This window comes from Trichoderma ghanense (assembly GCF_004382785.1).
Source record: "Trichoderma ghanense strain CCMA-1212 chromosome Unknown scaffold_17, whole genome shotgun sequence".
NCBI classification, from domain to species: Eukaryota; Fungi; Ascomycota; class Sordariomycetes; order Hypocreales; family Hypocreaceae; genus Trichoderma; species Trichoderma ghanense.
Genome location: NW_027395680.1, coordinates 384,591 through 405,093, shown reverse-complemented (window position 1 = coordinate 405,093; position 20,503 = coordinate 384,591). Strand labels below are relative to the sequence as shown.

The 20,503-nt window shown below is 55.4% G+C and overlaps 5 protein-coding genes across 5 annotated transcripts; 4 read left to right on the top strand and 1 right to left on the bottom strand.

The window, feature by feature from the left end:
* Positions 1–191: 191 nt before the first annotated feature.
* On the top strand, positions 192–6,623 carry CCMA1212_009583 (Nucleoporin NIC96; the record flags this gene model as incomplete). The annotated part of the gene is made up of 7 exons (XM_073706659.1): positions 192–199; positions 375–390; positions 549–674; positions 755–1,324; positions 1,444–2,519; positions 3,092–6,242; positions 6,303–6,623. The coding sequence occupies 7 exons, from the start codon at positions 192–194 to the stop codon at positions 6,621–6,623; spliced, it is 5,268 nt and encodes a 1,755-aa protein (XP_073554875.1).
* Positions 6,624–7,658: 1,035 nt separating this feature from the next.
* On the top strand, positions 7,659–10,328 carry CCMA1212_009582 (uncharacterized protein; the record flags this gene model as incomplete). Its single annotated transcript, XM_073706658.1, has 4 exons — positions 7,659–7,667; positions 7,825–7,999; positions 8,020–8,433; positions 8,719–10,328. The coding sequence occupies 4 exons, from the start codon at positions 7,659–7,661 to the stop codon at positions 10,326–10,328; spliced, it is 2,208 nt and encodes a 735-aa protein (XP_073554873.1).
* A 1,347-nt stretch (positions 10,329–11,675) lies between these two features.
* On the bottom strand, positions 11,676–17,650 carry CCMA1212_009580 (uncharacterized protein; the record flags this gene model as incomplete). Its single annotated transcript, XM_073706656.1, has 4 exons — positions 11,676–12,478; positions 13,109–13,516; positions 14,429–16,757; positions 17,255–17,650. The coding sequence occupies 4 exons, from the start codon at positions 17,648–17,650 to the stop codon at positions 11,676–11,678; spliced, it is 3,936 nt and encodes a 1,311-aa protein (XP_073554848.1).
* CCMA1212_009581 (uncharacterized protein) lies at positions 14,584–16,877 on the top strand (the record flags this gene model as incomplete). Its single annotated transcript, XM_073706657.1, has 2 exons — positions 14,584–14,589; positions 14,628–16,877. 2 exons carry the CDS (start codon positions 14,584–14,586, stop codon positions 16,875–16,877), a joined length of 2,256 nt encoding a protein of 751 aa, XP_073554876.1.
* A 462-nt stretch (positions 17,651–18,112) lies between the features above and the next one.
* Positions 18,113–19,757, top strand: CCMA1212_009579 (uncharacterized protein; the record flags this gene model as incomplete). The annotated part of the gene is made up of 4 exons (XM_073706655.1): positions 18,113–18,462; positions 18,505–18,771; positions 18,973–19,100; positions 19,336–19,757. The coding sequence occupies 4 exons, from the start codon at positions 18,113–18,115 to the stop codon at positions 19,755–19,757; spliced, it is 1,167 nt and encodes a 388-aa protein (XP_073554929.1).
* Between the last annotated feature and the right edge of the window lie 746 nt (positions 19,758–20,503).

Sequence of the window (20,503 nt, the reverse complement as noted above, 5' to 3'; positions counted from 1 at the left end):
TTCAAGCCCTCTTCTCCTCCTCGATAATAACGACACAGCCGTCTTCTTCCTCGTCGTCGTTTTCACCACTAGTAATCACGACCTACTAGTTTGTGGCTTGATCTAAAGCTCCAGATTTACTCACTCCATCGATATTAGCCACCAGCGTCAGCGGGGAGAAAGCCGGAAACAAACGAGATCGGACGGTCGCCATGTACGAGTACGGGTACCATAATAAGCCTTTGCGGCCCATGGAGTGAGCGCTCTACCTACCTTTTCCTCCTCCTCCATACTCATTTTTCCTCTTTGGCCATACATCCGTCCCGTTCTTCTTCCTCACGTTTCGTTTTCATAATCGTAATTCGCTAATCGTTCAATTTCGACAAAATGTCCAGGCCGGCCAATGTTCAGGTATGCGACATACCCCACCGTCCAAGCACGAGACGAAGAGCCATCAAACAAGAAACGACTCCATACGCAGAATTGAAATGGAATTGATAGAGCTGCAGCCTTCGTGACCATTCATCAGACCAGAAAGGAGACGGCAGGGCTAACTTTTACCGCTTCAGGACCACTATATCGGCATAGACGTCGGAACCGGCTCTGCCCGCGCCTGCATCATCGATGAGACCGGTGACATCAAGGCTTTGGCCTCGGAGAACATCAAGCTGTGGCAGCCCGAGAACGGATACTACGTATGCATGACCGCCTCGCCTCCGATTGGCTGCTCCTCAGATGGCCCTCAATTCTGACGCTCGACGTTCTTCGTCTCCAGGAACAATCCACAACAGACATCTGGAAGTGCATCTGCGAATGCGTGCGCCGCGTCGTCCAGGAGTCTCTAGTCAACCCCAGCCAGATCAAGGGCATTGGCTTTGACGCCACCTGCTCGCTGGCCGTCTTTTCCAACGATACCGACGAGCCCATCCCCGTCACCGGCCCCAACTTTGCCAACGATGGCAACGACCGCAACGTCATCCTGTGGCTCGACCACCGTCCCGTTGAGGAGACGGCCAAGATCAACGCCACCGGCCACAAGCTGCTCAAGTACGTCGGCGGCAAAATGAGCATCGAGATGGAGATCCCCAAGGTCCTGTGGCTCAAGAACAACATGCCCCCGGAGCTGTTTGAGCGCTGCAAGTTTTACGACCTTGCCGACGCTCTGACGCATCTGGCCACCGGCAACGAGGCGCGGAGCTTCTGCAGCACCGTCTGCAAGCAGGGCTTCGTCCCCGTAGGCGTGGATGGCAGCGTCAAGGGCTGGCAAGAGGACTTTTACCACGAGATCGGCCTGGGAGACTTGGTCAAGGACGATTTCAAGCGCATGGGTGGCGTCGACGGGGTGGTGAGCCTATTTTCTTCTGCAGTCTCGGAACTGTGGCCCTCTTTTCTTCCCTTTGGCTTCCATTACTGGCCACGATTTCATCCCGACCCAAGTCCATTGGCTAATTCATTCTTGTACAGAACGGAAAGTATGCCAGCGCCGGCGAGTGCGTAGGCACCCTCAGTCGCCTGGCCGCCTCTCAGCTCGGCCTGCCAGAAGGCATCGCCGTCGGCAGCGGTGTCATTGATGCCTACGCGGGCTGGATCGGCACTGTTGGCGCCAAGGTCGAGCTGACCGATGACGAACTCAAGGCCGGAATTCCCAAAAACGACGTTACCCAGGCCTTTACTCGCTTGGCCGCCGTCGCAGGCACCTCGACATGCCACCTGGCCATGTCCAAGAACCCCGTCTTCGTCCCCGGTGTCTGGGGCCCCTACCGAGACGTGCTGATTCCCGAGTTCTGGATGGCCGAAGGTGGCCAGTCCGCGACGGGCGAGCTTCTGCGACACATGCTGGACATTCACCCCGCGTACAACGAAACCATGGCCCTGGCCAAGGCCGAAGACAAGCACATCTACGACTTCCTCAACGCCCATCTCGAGTACCTGGCCGAGAAGCACCATGCTCCAGCCATCTCCTACCTCGGCCGCCACCACTTCTTTTACGGTGATCTGTGGGGCAACCGCTCACCCATCGCAGACGCCAACATGAAGGGCTCCATGATTGGTCTTGACAGCGACAAGAGCACCGACAACATGGCCCTGTGGTACTATGCCACCATGGAATTCATTGCCATGCAGACGCGCCAAATCATTGAGCAGATGAACAAGGCTGGCCACGAGATCTCGTCCATCTTCATGTCCGGTTCGCAGTGCCAGAACCCGATCCTGATGAACCTCCTGGCCACCATTTGCAACATGCCCGTCCTGATCCCCAGGTACGTCAACGCAGCTGTTGTCCACGGAGCTGCCATGCTGGGCGCCAAGGCGGCCAGCCACAACCGCAACGACGGCTCAGAGCCCGAGTCGCTGTGGGACATCATGGACCGTATGAGCAAGCCCGGCCGGCTGGTGCAGCCAGGCACCGATGCCGGCGAGAAGCTGCTGTTGGATGCCAAGTACGAAATCTTCCTCGACATGTGCAACGCGCAGCAGGCATACCGGAAGAAGATTGACAGTGCTGTGGAGAAATGGGGAGCCGAGTTTGACGCCGACGAGTAAACTGCAGCTTGTGAAAGACGAAATGGGATTTGCCAGGGATATATGCCTTGTGATGAATTAATGCGCCAACTACTTATAGAGAAGAGTCGAATCAAGCGAATGAAGAACGATTGTTTTTACTAGATATATATAAAGTTCTCGTAAGGTGAGATATGATAATCAGGGTCAAATTGCCTTTAGGCTGAGTCCAGTCTCCAACAGGGGGTTTCGAATGAATGCTCCTATTGTCGAGGCAGAGGAAGTGTTAGCTGATGGGGAAAGAAAAGAACTCTTATGTGAATTAGGTAGCCAGTCGATACTGAGCACGCAAGGCGAAGCCATCGAGGGTCACCTGCAGCCACATGTGATTGGTTGCATATATTTAGCCTCAGCAATAAATCACGCATTTTGATTGGCCAAAGCTGCCCGCTCTCCAGTCAGCTCCTCAGCCTCGCCTATCCAGGTTGTAAATTTCCAAAAAGGTGGGCAGACGCGCAGCTAGCCGCAACATCTTTGTCCCTGCCAAACGCGAGAGCGTCTCTGCCTTTTCATTGCCCGCTCGCCGTGGCTCTTCTTTTCCGCTCTCCAGGGTCTTTCTTTTTATTACTTCCTCGCTCTACTTCCGCGTTTACCGTTCGATTGATTACCCTCGTCACGCCGCCGCGATGTCGCTTTTCGGGCAGTCGACTGGCACGTCGCTGTTTGGCCAGCCTGCCCAGCAACAACAACAACAACAGGGCACCAGCACACCGACGCCCAGCACAGGAGGCGGACTCTTTGGAGGCGGCGGAGGCCTTTTCGGCGGCGGGCAGCAACAGCAGCAGAAGCCTGGGGGCCTCTTCGGACAGGCGCAGACCCAGCAGAGCACGCCTCAGACTGGCGGTGGTCTGTTCGGGTCCGCCGCGACGACACAGCCGAGCTCGGGCGGTTTGTTTGGCCAGACGGGCCAGAACCAGCAGACGACGACAACCGGTGGCCTGTTTGGAAACCAACAGAATGCCGCGCAGCAGCAGAAGCCTTCGCTGTTCGGTGCCTCAACCTTGGGCGGCGGCAACACGGCAACGGCTGCGAAGCCATCGCTCTTTGGAGCCACGACGACGACTCCAGCTTCGACTCAGCAGAGCAGCGCCGCGCCTTTCTCTAGTACCCTTCTGGGCGGCGGCCAAACGCTGGCCGCTCAAAACACCAACGCGACGGCCTCTGCAGCTCAGCCAGCCGGCGCCTACTTTGACAGCCTCTTCGCGAAAACAATCAAGGCCGGCGTCGTGAATTCCAACATGGAGGATCTCCCGAGCCTGGAGCTGGGTCTGGGCGATTTGCGCCATCGGTTGAGGAAGCTGCAGTCAAAGCAGACTGAGAGAGCCGACGGAAAGGCTCACTACTTGCTCGCCGCCTCGGGCGTGGATCCCACCACTGCAGCCAAGGATCTCGGCCTGCTCGACCTCCAGGGCACGCGAACCGAACGACCAACACACGGCTTCGCCCAGGCTGATGTCGATGTCGAAACATACCTGTCGAACCTGCAGACGAAGACGACCCTGAGCATGATCCAAGACGGCCTCGAGCGGTCACTCCGCGATTTTGACAATTTCCTGGAAGACAATGTGGCGATGGAGTGGGACGCGCAGCGGAAGCGAATCTACCAGCACTTTGGCATCAAGCCTCGCGAGACCTCGACCACAGCGGGTCGTGAGGCTCAAGGCGGATTCGGACAATCACGACGAAGAAAGTCGCAGGTGAACGTTCCCCGTGACTCTCGGAGCAGCGCATTCGGCAGTTCGACTTTCCAACGCTCGGTCATCGGAGCCCCATCGAGAATTGGAGCCCATCAGCCAGAATTCTCCGATGTCGACCGGTCTGCAGAGGGCGCTGGCAAGTCTAGGAACGAGGATCAGGCCCTCCGCGAACGTCAGTCTAAGCTTGCTGAGAAGGTCCGCAGCCTGAATGCTTCGCGTCTGCTTGGTCGGCCGTATCCCATCTTGGCAGAGCTGGCCGAGGTCGAGCAAAAGTCTCACGAGCCCCACGCGCCTCACGTCGTGGAGGCTTACCGAGCCATGGTTGAGATTGTTGGAGAGGATGCCGAAGCCGAGACGGCCCTCAGCAGCAAAACGGCCAAGGAGCGCCAGTTTGCCGAGATGTACTTGGACGAGAATCCCAACTCTCAGCGCTCGGTTGACATGAGGAGGCGTATCCTGAGCGGTGCCAACGCTTTCCTCGAGAAGCAGTTCCTTCGCGAGGTGGAATCCCTTATTGCCAAGCACCCTCACGAGGCCAAGCTTGGCGGTCTGCCAGACATCACCAGCAAAATCAAGGCATACATCCGTCTCCGGTCGGCTAGGAAGGACCTGGTTCCGGATAACACAGAGCTTCAGCAGATCCACGGCGAGTATGTGTGGGCTATTGTCTTTTACCTCCTTCGATCTGGCCACGTAAACGAGGCGGCCAAGTACGTCAACGACAACAGCAATCACTTCCGAGGCATCGACCGCACATTCTCCACGTACCTTAACAATTACGCAGCCAGCGAGGATCGTAGAATCACGAACAGGAAGCTGCTTGATCGCTGCACGAACGAATACATCCAGCGGTCCCGCAACGCCCCGGAGAACACAATCGATCCCTTCCGCATGGCCTGCTACAAGGTCATTGGTCGGATCGAGCTGAACAATCGCAATCTGGACGGCCTCAACACGGATATCAACGACTGGATCTGGCTCCAGTTCAACCTGGCCAGAGAGGGCGACAAGGCGCTGGAGATGGCGGGAGAATCGTACGGACTAGCGGATCTGCAGGCCAGCATCAGGGAGATTGGCCAGAAGCACTTCCCCAAGTCTCCTTCTGACGATAACAACGGCAGCTGCGGCATGTTCTTCTATCTTCAAATCCTGTCCGGCATGTTCGAGGACGCCATCGCCTACCTCTACCCCTTTTCATACGTGGACGCGGTTCACTTTGGCCTCGCCCTTGAGTTTTACGGTCTGCTCCGTCCCAGTGACCCGATGTCTGCCTCCAACGACTTGCGCACGCACAGCATCAAGGGTCTTCCGCAGATCAACTTTGGTCGCATGATTGGCTACTACACCCGCGACTTCCGGGCTGCGGATGTTGTCTCTGCCGTTGATTACCTCACGCTGATCTGCCTCAATGCGGACCTCGAAGGAGAAGCCGGAGCCCGCCACAGCGGCCTCTGTCACGAGGCGTTGCGGGAGCTGGTGCTGGAGACGCGAGAATTCAGCAAGCTCATTGGCGACATCAGACCTGATGGCCGCCGCATCCTGGGCGTCATCGAGGGTCGCGGTCCGCTGATTGGTCTTGATGGACAGGACGACTTTGTCAACACCGTCACCCTGCAAGCTGCCAGCTTTGCCGATGAGAGCGGCCGAACTACGGACTCGGTACTTCTGTATCACCTCGCTGGCGAATATGATGCGGTTGTGGCCATTGTCAGCCGCGCTCTCAGCGAGGCCATCTCTCTGGAGATTGGAGAAGACCCAATGCGCTTGATGCCCGTTAAGCCAAGGGCTGGCGGCGGCCAGGAGGCGGAGCAGGGTGGCAGCCTGAGCCTGGCAGCCATTGACGACCCTGTCGAGCTAGCCAAGACGATGATGACCATGTACGAGCGGGATGCCATGTTCTACAGGAACATCCAGGACCAGAACAAGGTTGCGTGCCGCGTCCTGCTCGAGATGAGTGACATTAAGAGCTTGGTGGAGGCCAGCCAATGGGCTCAATGCCTCGACGTAAGTTGACATACCTTGAGCTTCTTTCTAGCTGAGTAAAATCACTGACGTGAATGTTAGAAAATCCGTGGTCTGGATATCCTGCCCCTCGAAGCAGGCGGCGATGCCAGCACGATCCGTGCTTACGCCTCCAAGTTCTCCAGCCTCTCACAGCCAGTCTCCATCAATGTGCCCAACCTGATCATGTGGACCATTATCAGCTGCGTCAGGCAACGAGAGCAGCTGGTCAACGGGCAGTTCAGCGGCAACGAGGGCACCAGGAAGATGATGGTGGAGCAGTTGAAGCAGATGATTCTTGATCTGACGACCTACACGAGCCAGCTGCGGTATCGGTTCCCGCCGCATCTGCACGAGGCCTTGGCGAGGGCGTCTGCAGAGTGATATAAGACGAGAGCGAGAAAGGCTTTGGGGATGATTTGAGAGGGGGAGTTTGCTTGGTCGGTTGATGCCGGTGATTTTCGTTAATACGTTCGGTACGGAATAGATTTAAGAGCACGAGGCAGCTTCGGAGAGACACTTGATTGTGCTGCAAGCAGAAAGCTATCCCAGGAAGATGATGAATGCTTGAGAGAAATGCCAGCTATGATTAGAGCTCCCCTGTGATGGTTCACATCTGATTATTACAGTATGCCTCTTTCACATGTCGGAATGTTTGATTGTCAGCCGCATCAAAGATGTACCAGTGTATACTTTCGGTACGTTGAGGAAAGGCAGACGCGGCAAGAGCAAGAGCCCATCGTGTCACCTTCTCCAGAATACTTTACGTACCTACTCCATGCTTTCCTTTGTCACCACCAAAGAAATTCAGTTTCTTCCTTTCTCTCTTCTCAATTCTCTTTCCTATCATTCGACCATCTCACATACAAGGACTTCTCCCTCATGCAGCTCCTTTCGTGATGACAAGTCCACTCACTTTGTCTTACACGGCAGTCAAAGCAGCAATTGGACAGATTAACGGCTACACCACTCCATCAAATGCCGACATGGAGCTCTTGCAGCGTGGTGGCATGCCGCCGTCTCACGGCATTAGCACAAGACACCACAATCCCGGCAATGAACCAGGTCTGGCATCCTCTTCCCGCGTCTGTCTAGCATCCAGTCGACTGACTGGTCCGCGAGGCTACCTCTACCTAGTTCAAGCACACCCTTTGCTGTGCGCCGTACGAATCCGGACAGCAAGTATCAGAGCTGTAAAACTCGAGACGCCCGAGACATGCCAGAACTCGACGCCTCGACGGCTTAGCTTCACCAACATCAGCCGCTGCACGTGCCGGAGCCCGTCGCTAGTGCGCTGCCTGACTCGCAACATGACTCTGGACACCCGCTCGCCTGATTCAGCAAGAGCTGCTTCATAGGCCAGCCGCATGAGCCGGAGACGGAGGAAGCCAACCATTTCCATCTCCACCAACCACCCCCATGCAGCCCGTTCTTCCGTCCTTCGCGCGACGCCCCTTGCCTTGCTTGAGCGAGCGGGAGCGACACGGCCTTCGGAACAGGACGAACGGACCGCAGAGGCAATTAGACAACTATTGTCTTTAGGCTTTCAGGAGGGCAGACAAGGCCTGTCCTTCTTGGAGGATAGGCAGTTCTAGACCAAGTTTTCCGGAGACGAGTGGAGAAGCTACGTCTCACCTGGCTGCCAAGCAGCACCCGCACGCATCCTGATCGGCTCGCTCAGCCCAGCCTCGCGACGGCGATTGTTGTCGAGTTCGGCATACGCACACCACACACTACAACACACACGCCGGCTAAGACAGGTACCACGGATCTTTCGCAGGATTGCCGAGGCCGGGGGCATCGCGCCGTTGGGAGTGGACAGGCTCCGGCCCTTGTGCGGACGCGGAGAATGGTTGGCCGGCCCTTGGTGGGCAGTTTTCCGAACACCACCACACGTTTCATATGGATCTCGGATCCGTCAGACGGGGCGGCTCAAGCCCCGGAGCAGTAGACTCGGCAGGGAGCGGCAGCCCTCTTACCATTGGCGAGGTCATCAAGCATGAGGCCGAGGCCGCTGCCCCCTCCCTGACGGCAGCAATGGCGAGACCGGCAGGGTCATCCGGCGCCGCGGAGGCCACGGAGACCCCGGACGCAGAGGAAATGGAAAATGTGACCAAGAAGAGGAAAACGGGCGCAGGAGGTAGAGGCGTCGCCAACTTGACGCCGGAGCAGCTGGCTAAGAAGAGGGCAAACGGTGAGTGCTTGCCAGAACCTTTTTTTCTTAATCCCCCCTTTTAAAACGTCGTATATGGCGTAAGCGGTTACAGCCTCTGTCTATTCTCCAAGACTGCCTGATGACGATTTATATGACATGCACTTATTTAATATGACTGCACAACTACGCTGGTTGACCATGTGGCTCGTCCATTGTTGTGTTGCTTCCCTCTCCTCCCTTCTCCGTGTCAAAGCGTTTTCTCGACTGTCACCCCTTGCGATTAGCGTAGACTAACTAATGTGTCCTTCCCCCTTCGTTGTACAGACCGCGAAGCGCAACGTGCCATACGAGAACGGACCAAGAACCAGATTGAGAGGCTTGAGCGTCGCATCCAGGAGCTGGAAGCTCAGAAACCGTACCAGGATCTCCAAGTCGTGGTGCGGGCCAAGGAGGCGATCGAGGCAGAGAATGTCGAAATCAAGAGGCGGCTGGCTAGCATCATTGGCATGCTGCAGCCTCTAGTTGGGCCAAGTGAGTTTACGGCCTGGAATTCCCGTCCCTCTCACCCAGTAATCCAACGACATGCAGATATTCCCGGCATAGGCCCTACCCTCCCATTCAACACAGCACCCATACCTGTAGGAACAACAAATAGCATCGCCTACCATCATGCAGCATCCGCAAGTTCTGCGTCACCTACAGGAATATTGGTTGAACCCGTTCGCCAGGCCGCTCCCCCACCAATGCAGAGCTGGCAGAGTGCCAGCAGCAGCACACCACCAGCGCCGCGCACCGCTGGTGTTGCTGAGGCCATCGACGAAGGTACTCAGGCCCTACTAGAGCGTCAAGGCCAGTCCCTTCGGCACGGGTTGGACTTTGAACAGGGCCGTTTTGATCTCAACGTCGTAATCGACCACACTCAGGCGATACCAAAGCTCCAGAGGGGTCTCAACGGTGCGCAAGACTCGCCTGAGTACCACCATGTCCCAATGAAGCACGATTGGACACAAGTGAACCGGGAGTTTGCACCGCAGGCTAGACTTACTGCGTGGCAGCCTCCCATCCAGATTCCAGCAGCTGTTTCCGATTCGACTCCGGCGATTGTGACACCCCTTGGTATCACTCGGCAGAGTCCTACCGCGAGCCAGCCGGGTCTTGGTTCCGGGGCGGGCTCAGGCGGCAGCGCTCCTATTATTCCAACAGTCCCCTATAACAATGCACGGCCTGCTGTTCTAGAGCCGCCGCCTCTCGGATATACACGTCCCTTGCTCAACTGCAGCCCTACATGTCCCCTTGACGCTCTGCTTCTCGACTTCCGCAGCGAGCGCCTACAGCGTGCTGCCGAGGGCTTCCAGCCGCATGAAGTGGCTGGCCCTCGGTACCCCTCTGTTTCCTCTCTGCTCAATCCAGAAAATAGCAAATACAGCCATCCAGTATCGAAATTCTTCACAGACATACTTACCAAATTCCCCGAAGTTTCCGGCCTCCCCGAGAAAGTGGCCATTCTATATCTCATGTTTCTCTTCATGCGGTGGCAGATAGCGCCGACAAAGGAAAACCTGGAACGCCTGCCGGAATGGATCCATCCATTGCCGTGCCAGTTTGAGGTGCCGCATGCCGCGTGGATGGACTTTCTGCCCTATCCGGCGATGAGAGAGAGGGTCATCAAGGCGAAGAACCCCGACGTCTTTTACTTTGACAATTTCTTCCTCCCGTTTACGTCTACGCTTACGCTTTCCTGGCCGTACGAGGAGGCACATACTTTGCTGAGGAATCCGGACTCGGACGAGATTATGATTAATCCCGTCTTTGAGAGCCACATGCGAAACTTGAATAACTGGAAGCTGGGGAGAATATTTGCTGAATCCTTTCCCATGCTGGCTGATACGTGTCAGTATCGGCCTGATGCAGGTGAGCAGGAATCTGCCAAGTGAAGCCTACGAGAAATCGAAAAGAGGTCTGCCAAGTGAAGCCTACGAAAAATCGAAAAGAGGCATGGGGAGATAGAAGAGAGAGTAAAGAGGACGCGCCGCGGGTGGCATCCAGCTTGAGGAGAGGCTGAGCTTGTGCTTCGAGAAGGGTTTCTCTGAGGCCCGTATTTGCATTGTCGTGGCGTTGAAGGCGGGTGTCTTGATGTTCATCTTGGTAAAGCAATTAGAGTGCTCCGCACATGGGAGTCGCTTCGCACATTTACGTACATAATGGTTAATCTTCAGAGGCAAATGTAATGTATTATACATAAACTCATACATGGACTCATACATAATCCTGGTTCCAAAATTCCAGGGATCAATCGAACCTTCCTATCGAATTAACAAGAAGATGACCAAGTCCCTGTCCGTAGAAAATGTGAAGCAAAGCAATAAAGGGATGAGAACGACATATCAAACGACCAAAATCCGGCCAGACTCCAAAAAGACGAATAGACCCTTTTCCGTCGCCTCTTTTTATGGTGTAAAATGCGTTTAACCTCATAAGCTCATATCGCAGGCGTCTGCTAAATGCCTTGTAACCCTCTTCCAACCCGTTTTATAAAAAATCATGCTTGTTGAAATATGCAGTAGTGTATTGGTGCCCTTCATCCCAGTTCCATCACCACGAGGTGCTCTCGAGGTCCTCGTTAGTTGAGCGGATCCTCAAAGTTCAGAAGAAAAAAAAAATCTCGAAAGCCCTTTGCCTTGAAATTTGCCTGCAGAATCAAGGGAGTTCCCCGTGTCGATGTTTGCGACCGGAAGGAAAGGAGAAGAATGGAAAGTGCAAACTGATGAGAGATGAAAGATTTCCAAAAAAAAAAAAAAATAAATAAATAAAATAAAAAAAATAAACAAGAGAGATCCGCGGATATGGGAACCCTTTTTGGTGCCTCGAATGCGAAATCAACTGAATTTGCGCATGGATTCCGTAAGGCAAAAAAAAAAAAAAAAACCAAAAATGGCGGTAGAAGAAACGATATCCCCAGATGTAGTCGATCGAAAAACCCAAGAGTCGTTGTGAAAACAAGAAAACTCATAACGATCCGAGAACTGAAAAGACATGAAGAAAAGATAGAAATAGAATGTAGTTCAAAAAAAAAAAATGTCCGCAGGAAAAGTCATCTCGGAAAACAAGAACGTCGGAGCGGTGTGTAAAACAAGACTTTGTCGTGAATATCCCGACACGAGAGGGAAGTCGAAAAGAGATCAAGAAAATCCGTAGAAACTTATCGAACAAGCAAATCAAAGTCAACCAGACGCGTATTCAGTCCCAGACGAGACGAAGATGGGAGAAGAGCGTCGTCGGCCTCACTCCTGGTCGCCATCCTTTGCCGGTGCGCAACCAAACTTCTTCAGATACGCGCCGTCAGCCATGTACAAGTTCGGAAGCCGCTCTCCAGGCAGCGTCTGGAACATCATCGCCTTGATGGGATTCTTGGTCTTAATTCTCTCCAGGTCTAGGCCTGGGCGCACGAGGCGGCCTGAGCTCAACGAGAAGAGCTTGACCGTGGAATCGTCCTGCGCCGAGGCCACGAGGTTGAGCTCTGGGCATACATCCCAGCCAATGTCAAAGCGTGCCTGGTTGCGATACTCGGCGAACTCGAGCACCGGAGAAGACGTGTTTCGGCCCGCAGCGTCTTTTTCATCGGATTTGAAGAAGCGATTGTCGTAGATGGACATGCAGTCGCGCAGACCAGCGACGATGACCTGGTGGGGGTTGATGCTGCGCACGTGTGCGATGGAAGAGCCGTGCTTAATGGAGCTCCATTCGACAGCCGGCGCTCGGAGATCACTCATCCAGAGGCGAGGCTGCCGGCCGCCCGCGAACAGCACATTGTGGTTACCAAGCTGGAAATCCTGAGAAAATATTTCAAAGGGCGTTTTCCGCGGCCGGTTGTAGCGTCCCCGGCGCGTAGGCTGTTCCGCTCTTGCATCAAGGTCGAGATTGAGTAGACGAGGGTTGAGCCAGCGAGGCGTCTCATCGGAGTGAACGCTCATGATCCCATGAGAAGTGCCTACCACGCAAAGGAGGTCTGATGCAGCGGGCGCAGGCGTACTCTGGTGGGCGAAGCACCACCTTCGTCCGAGTGGAATTGCCATGTGGTCAACGTCTATCATCACAAAAGTCAGTCAGGTGCTGAAGGGTAACAATACACATGACTTCTCGACAGGAAACACCATCTTGGATGCAAAGGGGGGTACAAAGGGGGACAAGAGAAGATCAGGTATCCGCACCCAAATTCCAGCTGCTTCCACTAGAAACGTCATCCAGTTGAGGACGGAACATAACCAAGATGCCTCCGTCGTTTGGCTCTGTCGAGGTGAGGAGCATTCTATGAGACGGTGGATGGTATTTGATGGATGATGTATGGGAGCAATGCACGAGATTGTAAGCCAGCGGTGAGCCTGCTGCTGGTGCACGCGGGCGGGATGGCACAGCCGCCTCTGTAGGTTCACGCCAAGGAGGCCGTGTCATCGCCAACCTACATTGCAACCCGCCATCAGCATCACACCTATCCAGCGNGACTGGCAGTCGCTGATAATGTTTATGGGACTAGCTGGGCCACAAACCAGCGGAAGCGAGCCACGGGGGGGGGAGGACATATACTCACTCCTCATCCTTGTTGTCCACCTCAATGTAGGTTCCCACCAAGAACTCCGAGTCCAGCGCTACAGCCCACCACATTAACATCTGCTTGCCCTATGCAAGGCCAACAGCAGCGAAGAAGAGGTGTGCTTACCCGAGTACGCTATAGCCGACTTGGAACCGCTCTCCTTGCCAACAACGTAAAAACACGCCATGTGCGGATGACCATTCAGCTCCCAGCTCATCCCAAACGAAATCTTGCCTTTGGCAGTCACCTCCCGAGCCCACGCAGCAGCGAACACGTCCCCGCTGTCAGGCCTGCCCCTGCCAGCCTCAGTCATCCTCTGGACCTCCGTCTCCCGAGCGAGCAGCCCCGAGGTGACAGCATCACGGGTCAAGACGCTGCGCTTGACATGGTTCTTTGTGAGCTGCTGCCTCTTGGCTGCTTGCTCTGCGACTTGGTGCTCGTGCTCACGACGCTTCACAGAGGAAGAGGACCACTGTGCTGTGGAGGGAGCTGTTTGGGACTTTTCAATCTTGAAGTATCTCTTTTTCTCCGGGTCTACAGCTCACACGTTAGCCGATGATGAACTGCATCAATGACTGGTGATAGCAGAATGTGAATAAAATAGAAGTGAGAGGGAAAATGATTGTACCCCAATAGAAACCCGGTATCTCTCGGGGAGAGCCACTCATGGCGACGCAAGAGCTCGATGCGGCAAGGCTCTGCGAGAAAGCAGGTCAGGTATGCGGCCTCTTTTAACAAAGATATAAAAAGCAGGAGAGTCGAGCTGGTTACGATACGTGTGCTTTGTCTGTTACGTGAGAAAGGCTGCTTTGAAAGATGCAAACGGGCGTTTTGATGTGCTGTAGCGGAAGAAAGAGTTGTTGATGTTTCGACGGCTGATGGGCCATCTCTTGTCGAGGTAACCTGAGAGTGCAGTGATTCACATCACGTGACGCGCGATGCGGGAGGCTCATCATCCATCTCGGTGAGCGGCGGAGACAGGATGCAGAGAAAGCTCGTCACAAGGTTGCTTTGATTCGCGTGAATGCAGTATTTAAAAATAATTCTTTGTTTGTATTAATTCTCAACTCGTAACTCAATCCTCATGCATCAATCAATTATTCACATTAACAACAAGACATGTGCCCATAACATCAGGTTCACCAGAACACACATCAGGGTGACATTTTACTTGTCTTCATTAGCTGTCTATCAGACCATCATAGGGGTATGAAAAGTTGCCTCTCATCCGCTGCAGACGAGTCCATCTTCAGATACGACTCATACATAAAATTTAAACATGGAAAACGGAAACATGCAGACCAACCGGCCGGCGGGTATGTAATAGAGCGTATTTACTGAGACTTTTCGTGCTGGGTGGAAACACGCTGCAGAGAAACGACTGTAAAGAGGAGTTAGCAAATGTGCTCCAAGTAGACGTCGTGAGGGGGAAAAGTAGAAACTTACCAAAGTCTTCCAATGAACGCTGCTTCTGGTTCTGCTTGGGGGACTTGCCGTGCATGAGGTTGTCGAAGCCAGCGCTTCCCTGGAGGAAGTAGTAGAGACCACCCATGATGGCGAAGATACCGAAGGAGAAGATCCAGATACGGACAACAGCGACGATGCTGGTGTCCTCGCCAATGAACCAACCGAAGACACAGAACAGGGTAGCAATGATGTCGACGACCAGGATGGCACCGCTGAGCTGCCAAGAGGGGATGGAAGACCAGAAGGGACCGTTGGCACGGGTGATGAAGATGAGCCAGTTCTCGGTGAGGGAGATCTCAAGGAAGACGACCTCGTCAATGTTACCAAAGTTCTGGACGATACCGCCGTTCTGGCCACCAGCGTACATGGTGGTGAGGGCAATCCAGGTACCGATGGCGAGGACAGTGCCGAGGAGAACGGACATACCCCAGAGCTTGGGCAGGTTCCACTTGACGGGGGTCTGGGAGTAGGGGGCGTTGTCGTAGGCAATGGCCAGGGTGGCGATATCGGCAAAGATGGCAATGAAGACGACCAGCTCAATGTTCAGGGAACGGTTGAGGATGGCGATCCACAGACCAAGGAAGATCTCCATGTGCAGGGACAGGGCGATACGGTAGACAACGTAGGCGTACATGCGGTGGAAGATCTGGCGAGAAGTCTTGAGGGCGTCAATGATGGCACCGAGACCAGGGGCAAGGAAGACAATGTCGGCGGCGGAACGGGCAGCGTCGGAAGCACCCTCGACAGCGATACCGGTGTCGGCCTTCTTCAGAGAGGGAGCATCGTTGACACCGTCACCAGTCATGGCAACGAGGTAACCACGCTGCTGGAGAATCTCGACGACGGAGTACTTGTGCTGGGGGAAAACTTCAGCGAAACCATCGGCAGCCTCGACGAAATCGTAGACCTCAGAACCGGGCATGTCACCACCGCCACCGAGACCAAGGCGCTCAGCGTTGTAGACGTTGGTTCCGAGACCGAGCTGGCGAGAAGTCTCACGAGCGATGCCGACGGCATCACCAGTCAGCATCTTGATGGACAGACCGAGGTTCTTGGCTTCGTTGATGGTGCGGGCAGTGTCGTGACGAGGGGGGTCAGAGCAGGGCATGATTCCGAGAATCTCCCAAGCACCCTCACCACGCTTGCGGGCAACACCGAGGGAACGGAAACCACGGGTGGCGAACTCAGCGACGCAGTTCTTGTAGGCCTTGTCAATCTCCTCGGGGATGGGGTGGTCCTCCTCGACGGTCTTGAGAACGAACAGAGGGGCACCCTTGACGCAGGTGATGCGCTCGCCCTGGGGAGACTCGACAACGGCGGTGACCTTCTTGGAGACGGGGTCGAAGGGGTGGAACTCAATGACCTTGTACTTGGACAGGACGCTCTTGGCACGGGGGTAGAACTTGAGGGACTTGAGGAAAGCCTTGTCAATGGCATCGATACCCTTCTTCTTGCGGGAAGCGGCCAAGCAGGCAGTCAGCATCAGGTCATCGGGGTCGACACCCTGGACGGTGTAGGGCTCAGAGAGAGAGAGCTTGTTCTTGGTCAGGGTACCGGTCTTGTCGGAGCAGAGAATCTCGACACCAGCAAGGGACTCAATGGCAGAGAGCTTCTGGACGATGGCCTGCTTCTTGGCGAGGTAGGCAGCACCGACAGCCATGGTGGTGGTGACGACGGCAGGGAGACCGACGGGGACACCGACGATGGTGATGGCGAGGGTGAAGCGCAGGATGTCGACAATGCCGTTGGAGCGGTAGAAGGAGGAGATCCAGACGACGAGCAGGGTCAGGACGACGAGGACCAGCAGAATCGTGCCAATGCCGTTGAGCACCTCGGTGAAGTGACCAGTGCCACCAGAAGACTGAGAGACGAGGGCAGCAGCACGGCCGACGAAGGTGTTGTCACCAGTGGCGGTGACGACCAGGAAGGCCTCACCACGCTTGACGGCAGAGGAAGCATAGCAGGAGTCGCCCTTGTGCTTGTCGACGGCGAGCGACTCACCGGTGATGGCGGACTGGTCGACCTGGAGGAAAGCACCCTCGGTGACGATGCGACCATCGGCGGGAATGATGGTACCCTCCTCAACCTGCAGAATATCACCAGGGACGACCTCGGGGGCCTCGATCTCCTTGAGGGTACCGTCACGGAGGACAACAGCCTTGAGAGCGAGCGTCTTCTTCAGCTCCTCGACGATGGAACCAGCCTGGAACTCCTGGATGAAACCAACACAGGCGTTGAGCAGAAGAAGACCGCAGATGACACCGAAATCGACCCAGTCCTGAAGACCGGCAGCCAGAACGGCAGCAGCCTAGAAAGCGAGAGAATGTCAGCATTGCGATCCAACCAAAAGGACAACAGCGATTTCAGGGCATATCCGGCGATCGACGGCGCTGGTCGGAGGGGGGTGGAGCGGGTGACATCTTATTGAGTGGACCGGCCCAATTTCTCGACCCAAGGGAAACAAGGTGCCGATCAAGTGCAGCCAGCCCAATCGAGCCAATCAGCGCGCGGCTGGTGCGAAGCTCGTGTGGAGCTTGAAATCCAGCCAAGCCAAGCGCGGAAAGGTGAAAAAACAAGGCAGTTTTGGAGGGAAGAGAGGAAAAAAGGGCTGGTCGCGTCGGAGGAACGCGGGTGTGTGTAAGGTGGTGAGTGTGTTGTGCTGCGGCGCTGAGAAGTCGCAGGGCACCTGGGAATGGCGTTTTGCTGCACGAGGGCCAGGAGACGAGATCGTGGCCAACGGATGGCAATCCATCGCATGGTGAGGATGCCAGGGGGAAAACAAGCAAACGAATGAATCAAACTCACCTCCATGACGAACTGAATGGGACCAATGAAGAAGCCCAGGAACTTGAGAACCAGGTTCTCCTTCTCCTCCTTCATCTGGTTGAGACCATACTTGCGACGGCGGGCGAGGACCTCAGCCTCGGTCAGACCGAGACGGCTGTCCGTCTGGAGCATGTCCTCGGGGACGACACGTCCAGTGGCGGGGTTGGTCTCCTCCTCCTCCTCGTCGAAGGCATGGCCATCCTCGGACTCGAGATCCTCGATCAGGGCGTCAATGTCCTCGTCCTCTTCCTCCTCCTCAGCGGGCGCCTTCTTGGGAGGGACACCAGCGGGAGCCTGAGCGCGCTTCTCGTCGAAGTTGCCCGATTCGATATTTGTGTCGAGCGCGGGTGCGCCGACGGCTTTATCGTCCGCCATGGCGAAGTATTATGAGACTGAACTCCTTTCTTGACGTGAACAGGGTTGGCGTTGGCTGATGGATGGAATTGAAAGTAGGGAGGCGGAAGGGTTCTAGGTAGAGATGCCGCGGGGATTCCTTCAGTTGAGCTGTAGGTGAACTGAAAGCGAGGAATTATTATTATTAGGGGAAAATAGTAGGGAGACGAGGATTATAAGGAAGAGAGAAGAAAAAGTGTTTGGGGGTTTACACCGCACGAAGAGAGGCTTGGGGGAACACTTTAACTCAACGCCTCGTGGGTGAAGAGAAGAAAGGGAAAGAGAAAGCGTAGTCGAGGTCGGGGCGAGAGCAGGTATTTCAATGGACGAGGACGGGAAGGAAGCACGCACGCACGACTCACTCACTTGCCGTGGTCGCTGCTCTGGGCTTGGCTGCTGCTCTTGGCTGCTGCTCTGCTGCTGCTGCTGCTGCTGCTGCTGTACATGGCTGCTGCTGCTCAAAGGCCCTGCGCCAGTGTGGCCCAGGCACGGCAAACTGGGGCGCGCCATGACGGTGCTAGGGCGAAAGCGGTGCCTGTGCCTGTACTATACACCCTGGCCCCGTCCATGTACCTTAGCACTTTGTGCCGTGGAGACGCCCCCAGTACCCTGGAGTACAAGGCACGCAGCCGTCGGCCGTACGAGCAGCCGCGAGGCGCGCACGGTGTGGCCGCTAGCCCGGTACGTACCGCCGCCAATCCCTGCGACCCTCAGGGTGCTGTTCCCTGCTGCCAGCTTTTTTTGCCCGCCTTTGCTTGGCCCCCCCTTGTGCCTGTGCGGTCCCCTGCCTGTATGTATGTACAAGCACACAGGTGAGGTACCTTGTCCGTCTGCAGCACTGATGGAAGGGCTCTGCCAGGTCTGAGATGGAACGCTGGAAGCAAAGAAGAGACGGAAAATAGTACTTGGACAATAATTCACTCGGCAGAGCGAACCTGTGCCGTGCGCGAGGCGACGCCTGGAAGGGCTTGGCAAAAGCACGCCAGCCAAAGACGCCGAGCAAAGCAAGCGAGCGAACGAGCAGCTCTCTCTCTCTCTTCGAACGAACCGTGGCCCACTGCCCCTGGCGCTCTCTCCGTCTCTCTCTTTCTCAGCGATTACACGTATGTACTGTACGAGTAGGTGTGTACATTTCCAGCTCGGATGTTTCCCATACGGCGGGCCTTCTCTCACTCTCTCTTGCACCTCTTCGCTACCGGAATGGACAAGCGGGCTCACGAGTGCTGTGTTTGTGCTCGTACGTACTCGTACGGGCTCGGCACGAAAGGCACGCTGATGCGGTACCTACAAAATGTCGGTGGCAGCTTGGGCTGGATTGGCCCGCCGGGCTGCACCCGCGAGCTTCTTCGAGTGCCCGTTTGGATCTCACCGCACTCGGCATTGAATCCTGCCCATCCCACCGCATGTGCATGTCCCATTGACGTCGACTCATGTACGTACATTGATTGCATGTTGCTTGCGATTGCGGCAGAGTCCAGCTCCGAGTAATTGCATCCTGGGCGGTGTCTCAACGGCCGGCCGGTGCACACAAACAACGCCGACGCCGCTGTGACGAGAACAGCGGACCTCTTACCAATGAGAAGAAGGAGAAAAAATTGGATAATGGGATAACAAGCCCTTTCTTGTCTACCGTGCCGTCATCGTATCACGGTCGAAAAATCGACAAGGCGAGAAGGCAAAGGCAGAGCACAGCAACGCCAACAAAGGGCCTGGGCCCCCCAAGCAACCAAGGGGCTTGGCTCCAGCGACAAAGATGCCCACAGATCATCAACCAGGTGCAGTTCGTGAAAAGGGCCCCGTCCGTGCTTGGGGTGCTTTGGGGGCGCTCGCTGACCGCCGCGAGCCCGCTAGAGCTCGACGAGGCCTAGGTAAGGTGGTAAAGGGAGCGGCCAGCGTTGTTGTCATCATGGCAAGAGAAGCGAGAAAGGGCAGGCCTGGGGAAAATGCCTCAGCCAAAGGGGAGCAGCGAATAGGTCAGGCAGGTCGGCTTCAGGTCGACGAGATTCTAGGCTGCAGAATAACGAATAACGAACGAGACCAGAGGTTTCAGCCAAGAAGCACCGGCGCCGAGGACAAGCGCCTTAGATAATCACAGTATGTATCGTGTGTAAGGTACATGTAGCTCCGGGAAGGGTGTCAATGGTGTGGTGGAAATGAAAGATGATGAGCGGCCGTCTGGGGCATTTCGTCCGGCCTAATGAATTGAGTTCAGGACCGTTTCCATTGTATGAGGTTCTTTTGGTGGCGGGCGGTGGCCCGTATGGGTCGTAGCCGGCGGTGCTAGAGGCGGATATTGCAAGTAAAGTTGAGCATTAGGTTTTGTGGGAGCGGCAAGGCTTTTTGGTGCGGCTTTTGGCCACCTCACCTGAAATTACGGCGGCTGCTAACTCATTGACAATTGCTGGATGAAGAGCTGCTGACCGAGCTCCATAGCTACCTACCTACCTTACCTACCTATTACAGGACGAGTGTTGACAAAGTATGACGGCCATCCATTCGGGCCAATTGATGAAGAAGCACCGGGGGGGGCTGACATGTGGCTCGGGCAATCATACTTGTACATACCCTCACAAGCAGTATGTGCAACAATCTTTCTTTTTTTTTTTTTCCCCTTCTCTTCAGCCCATTGTTGATAATTGAGGACTGGACTCGTACTAGCCGTCACACGTCGGCACTCATCGTGGATTTGCGTTATCTAGCGGCGCCCCTTGCTAAAACGGAACGGAACCTGCCAACACGCGCCAAACAGGCATCTTCCTGGCAGCGCTTTTGCACTACATACTACAAGACACCGCCTAGCGTGTTCCGAGTACACGAGTATTCTTTCTTTCATGC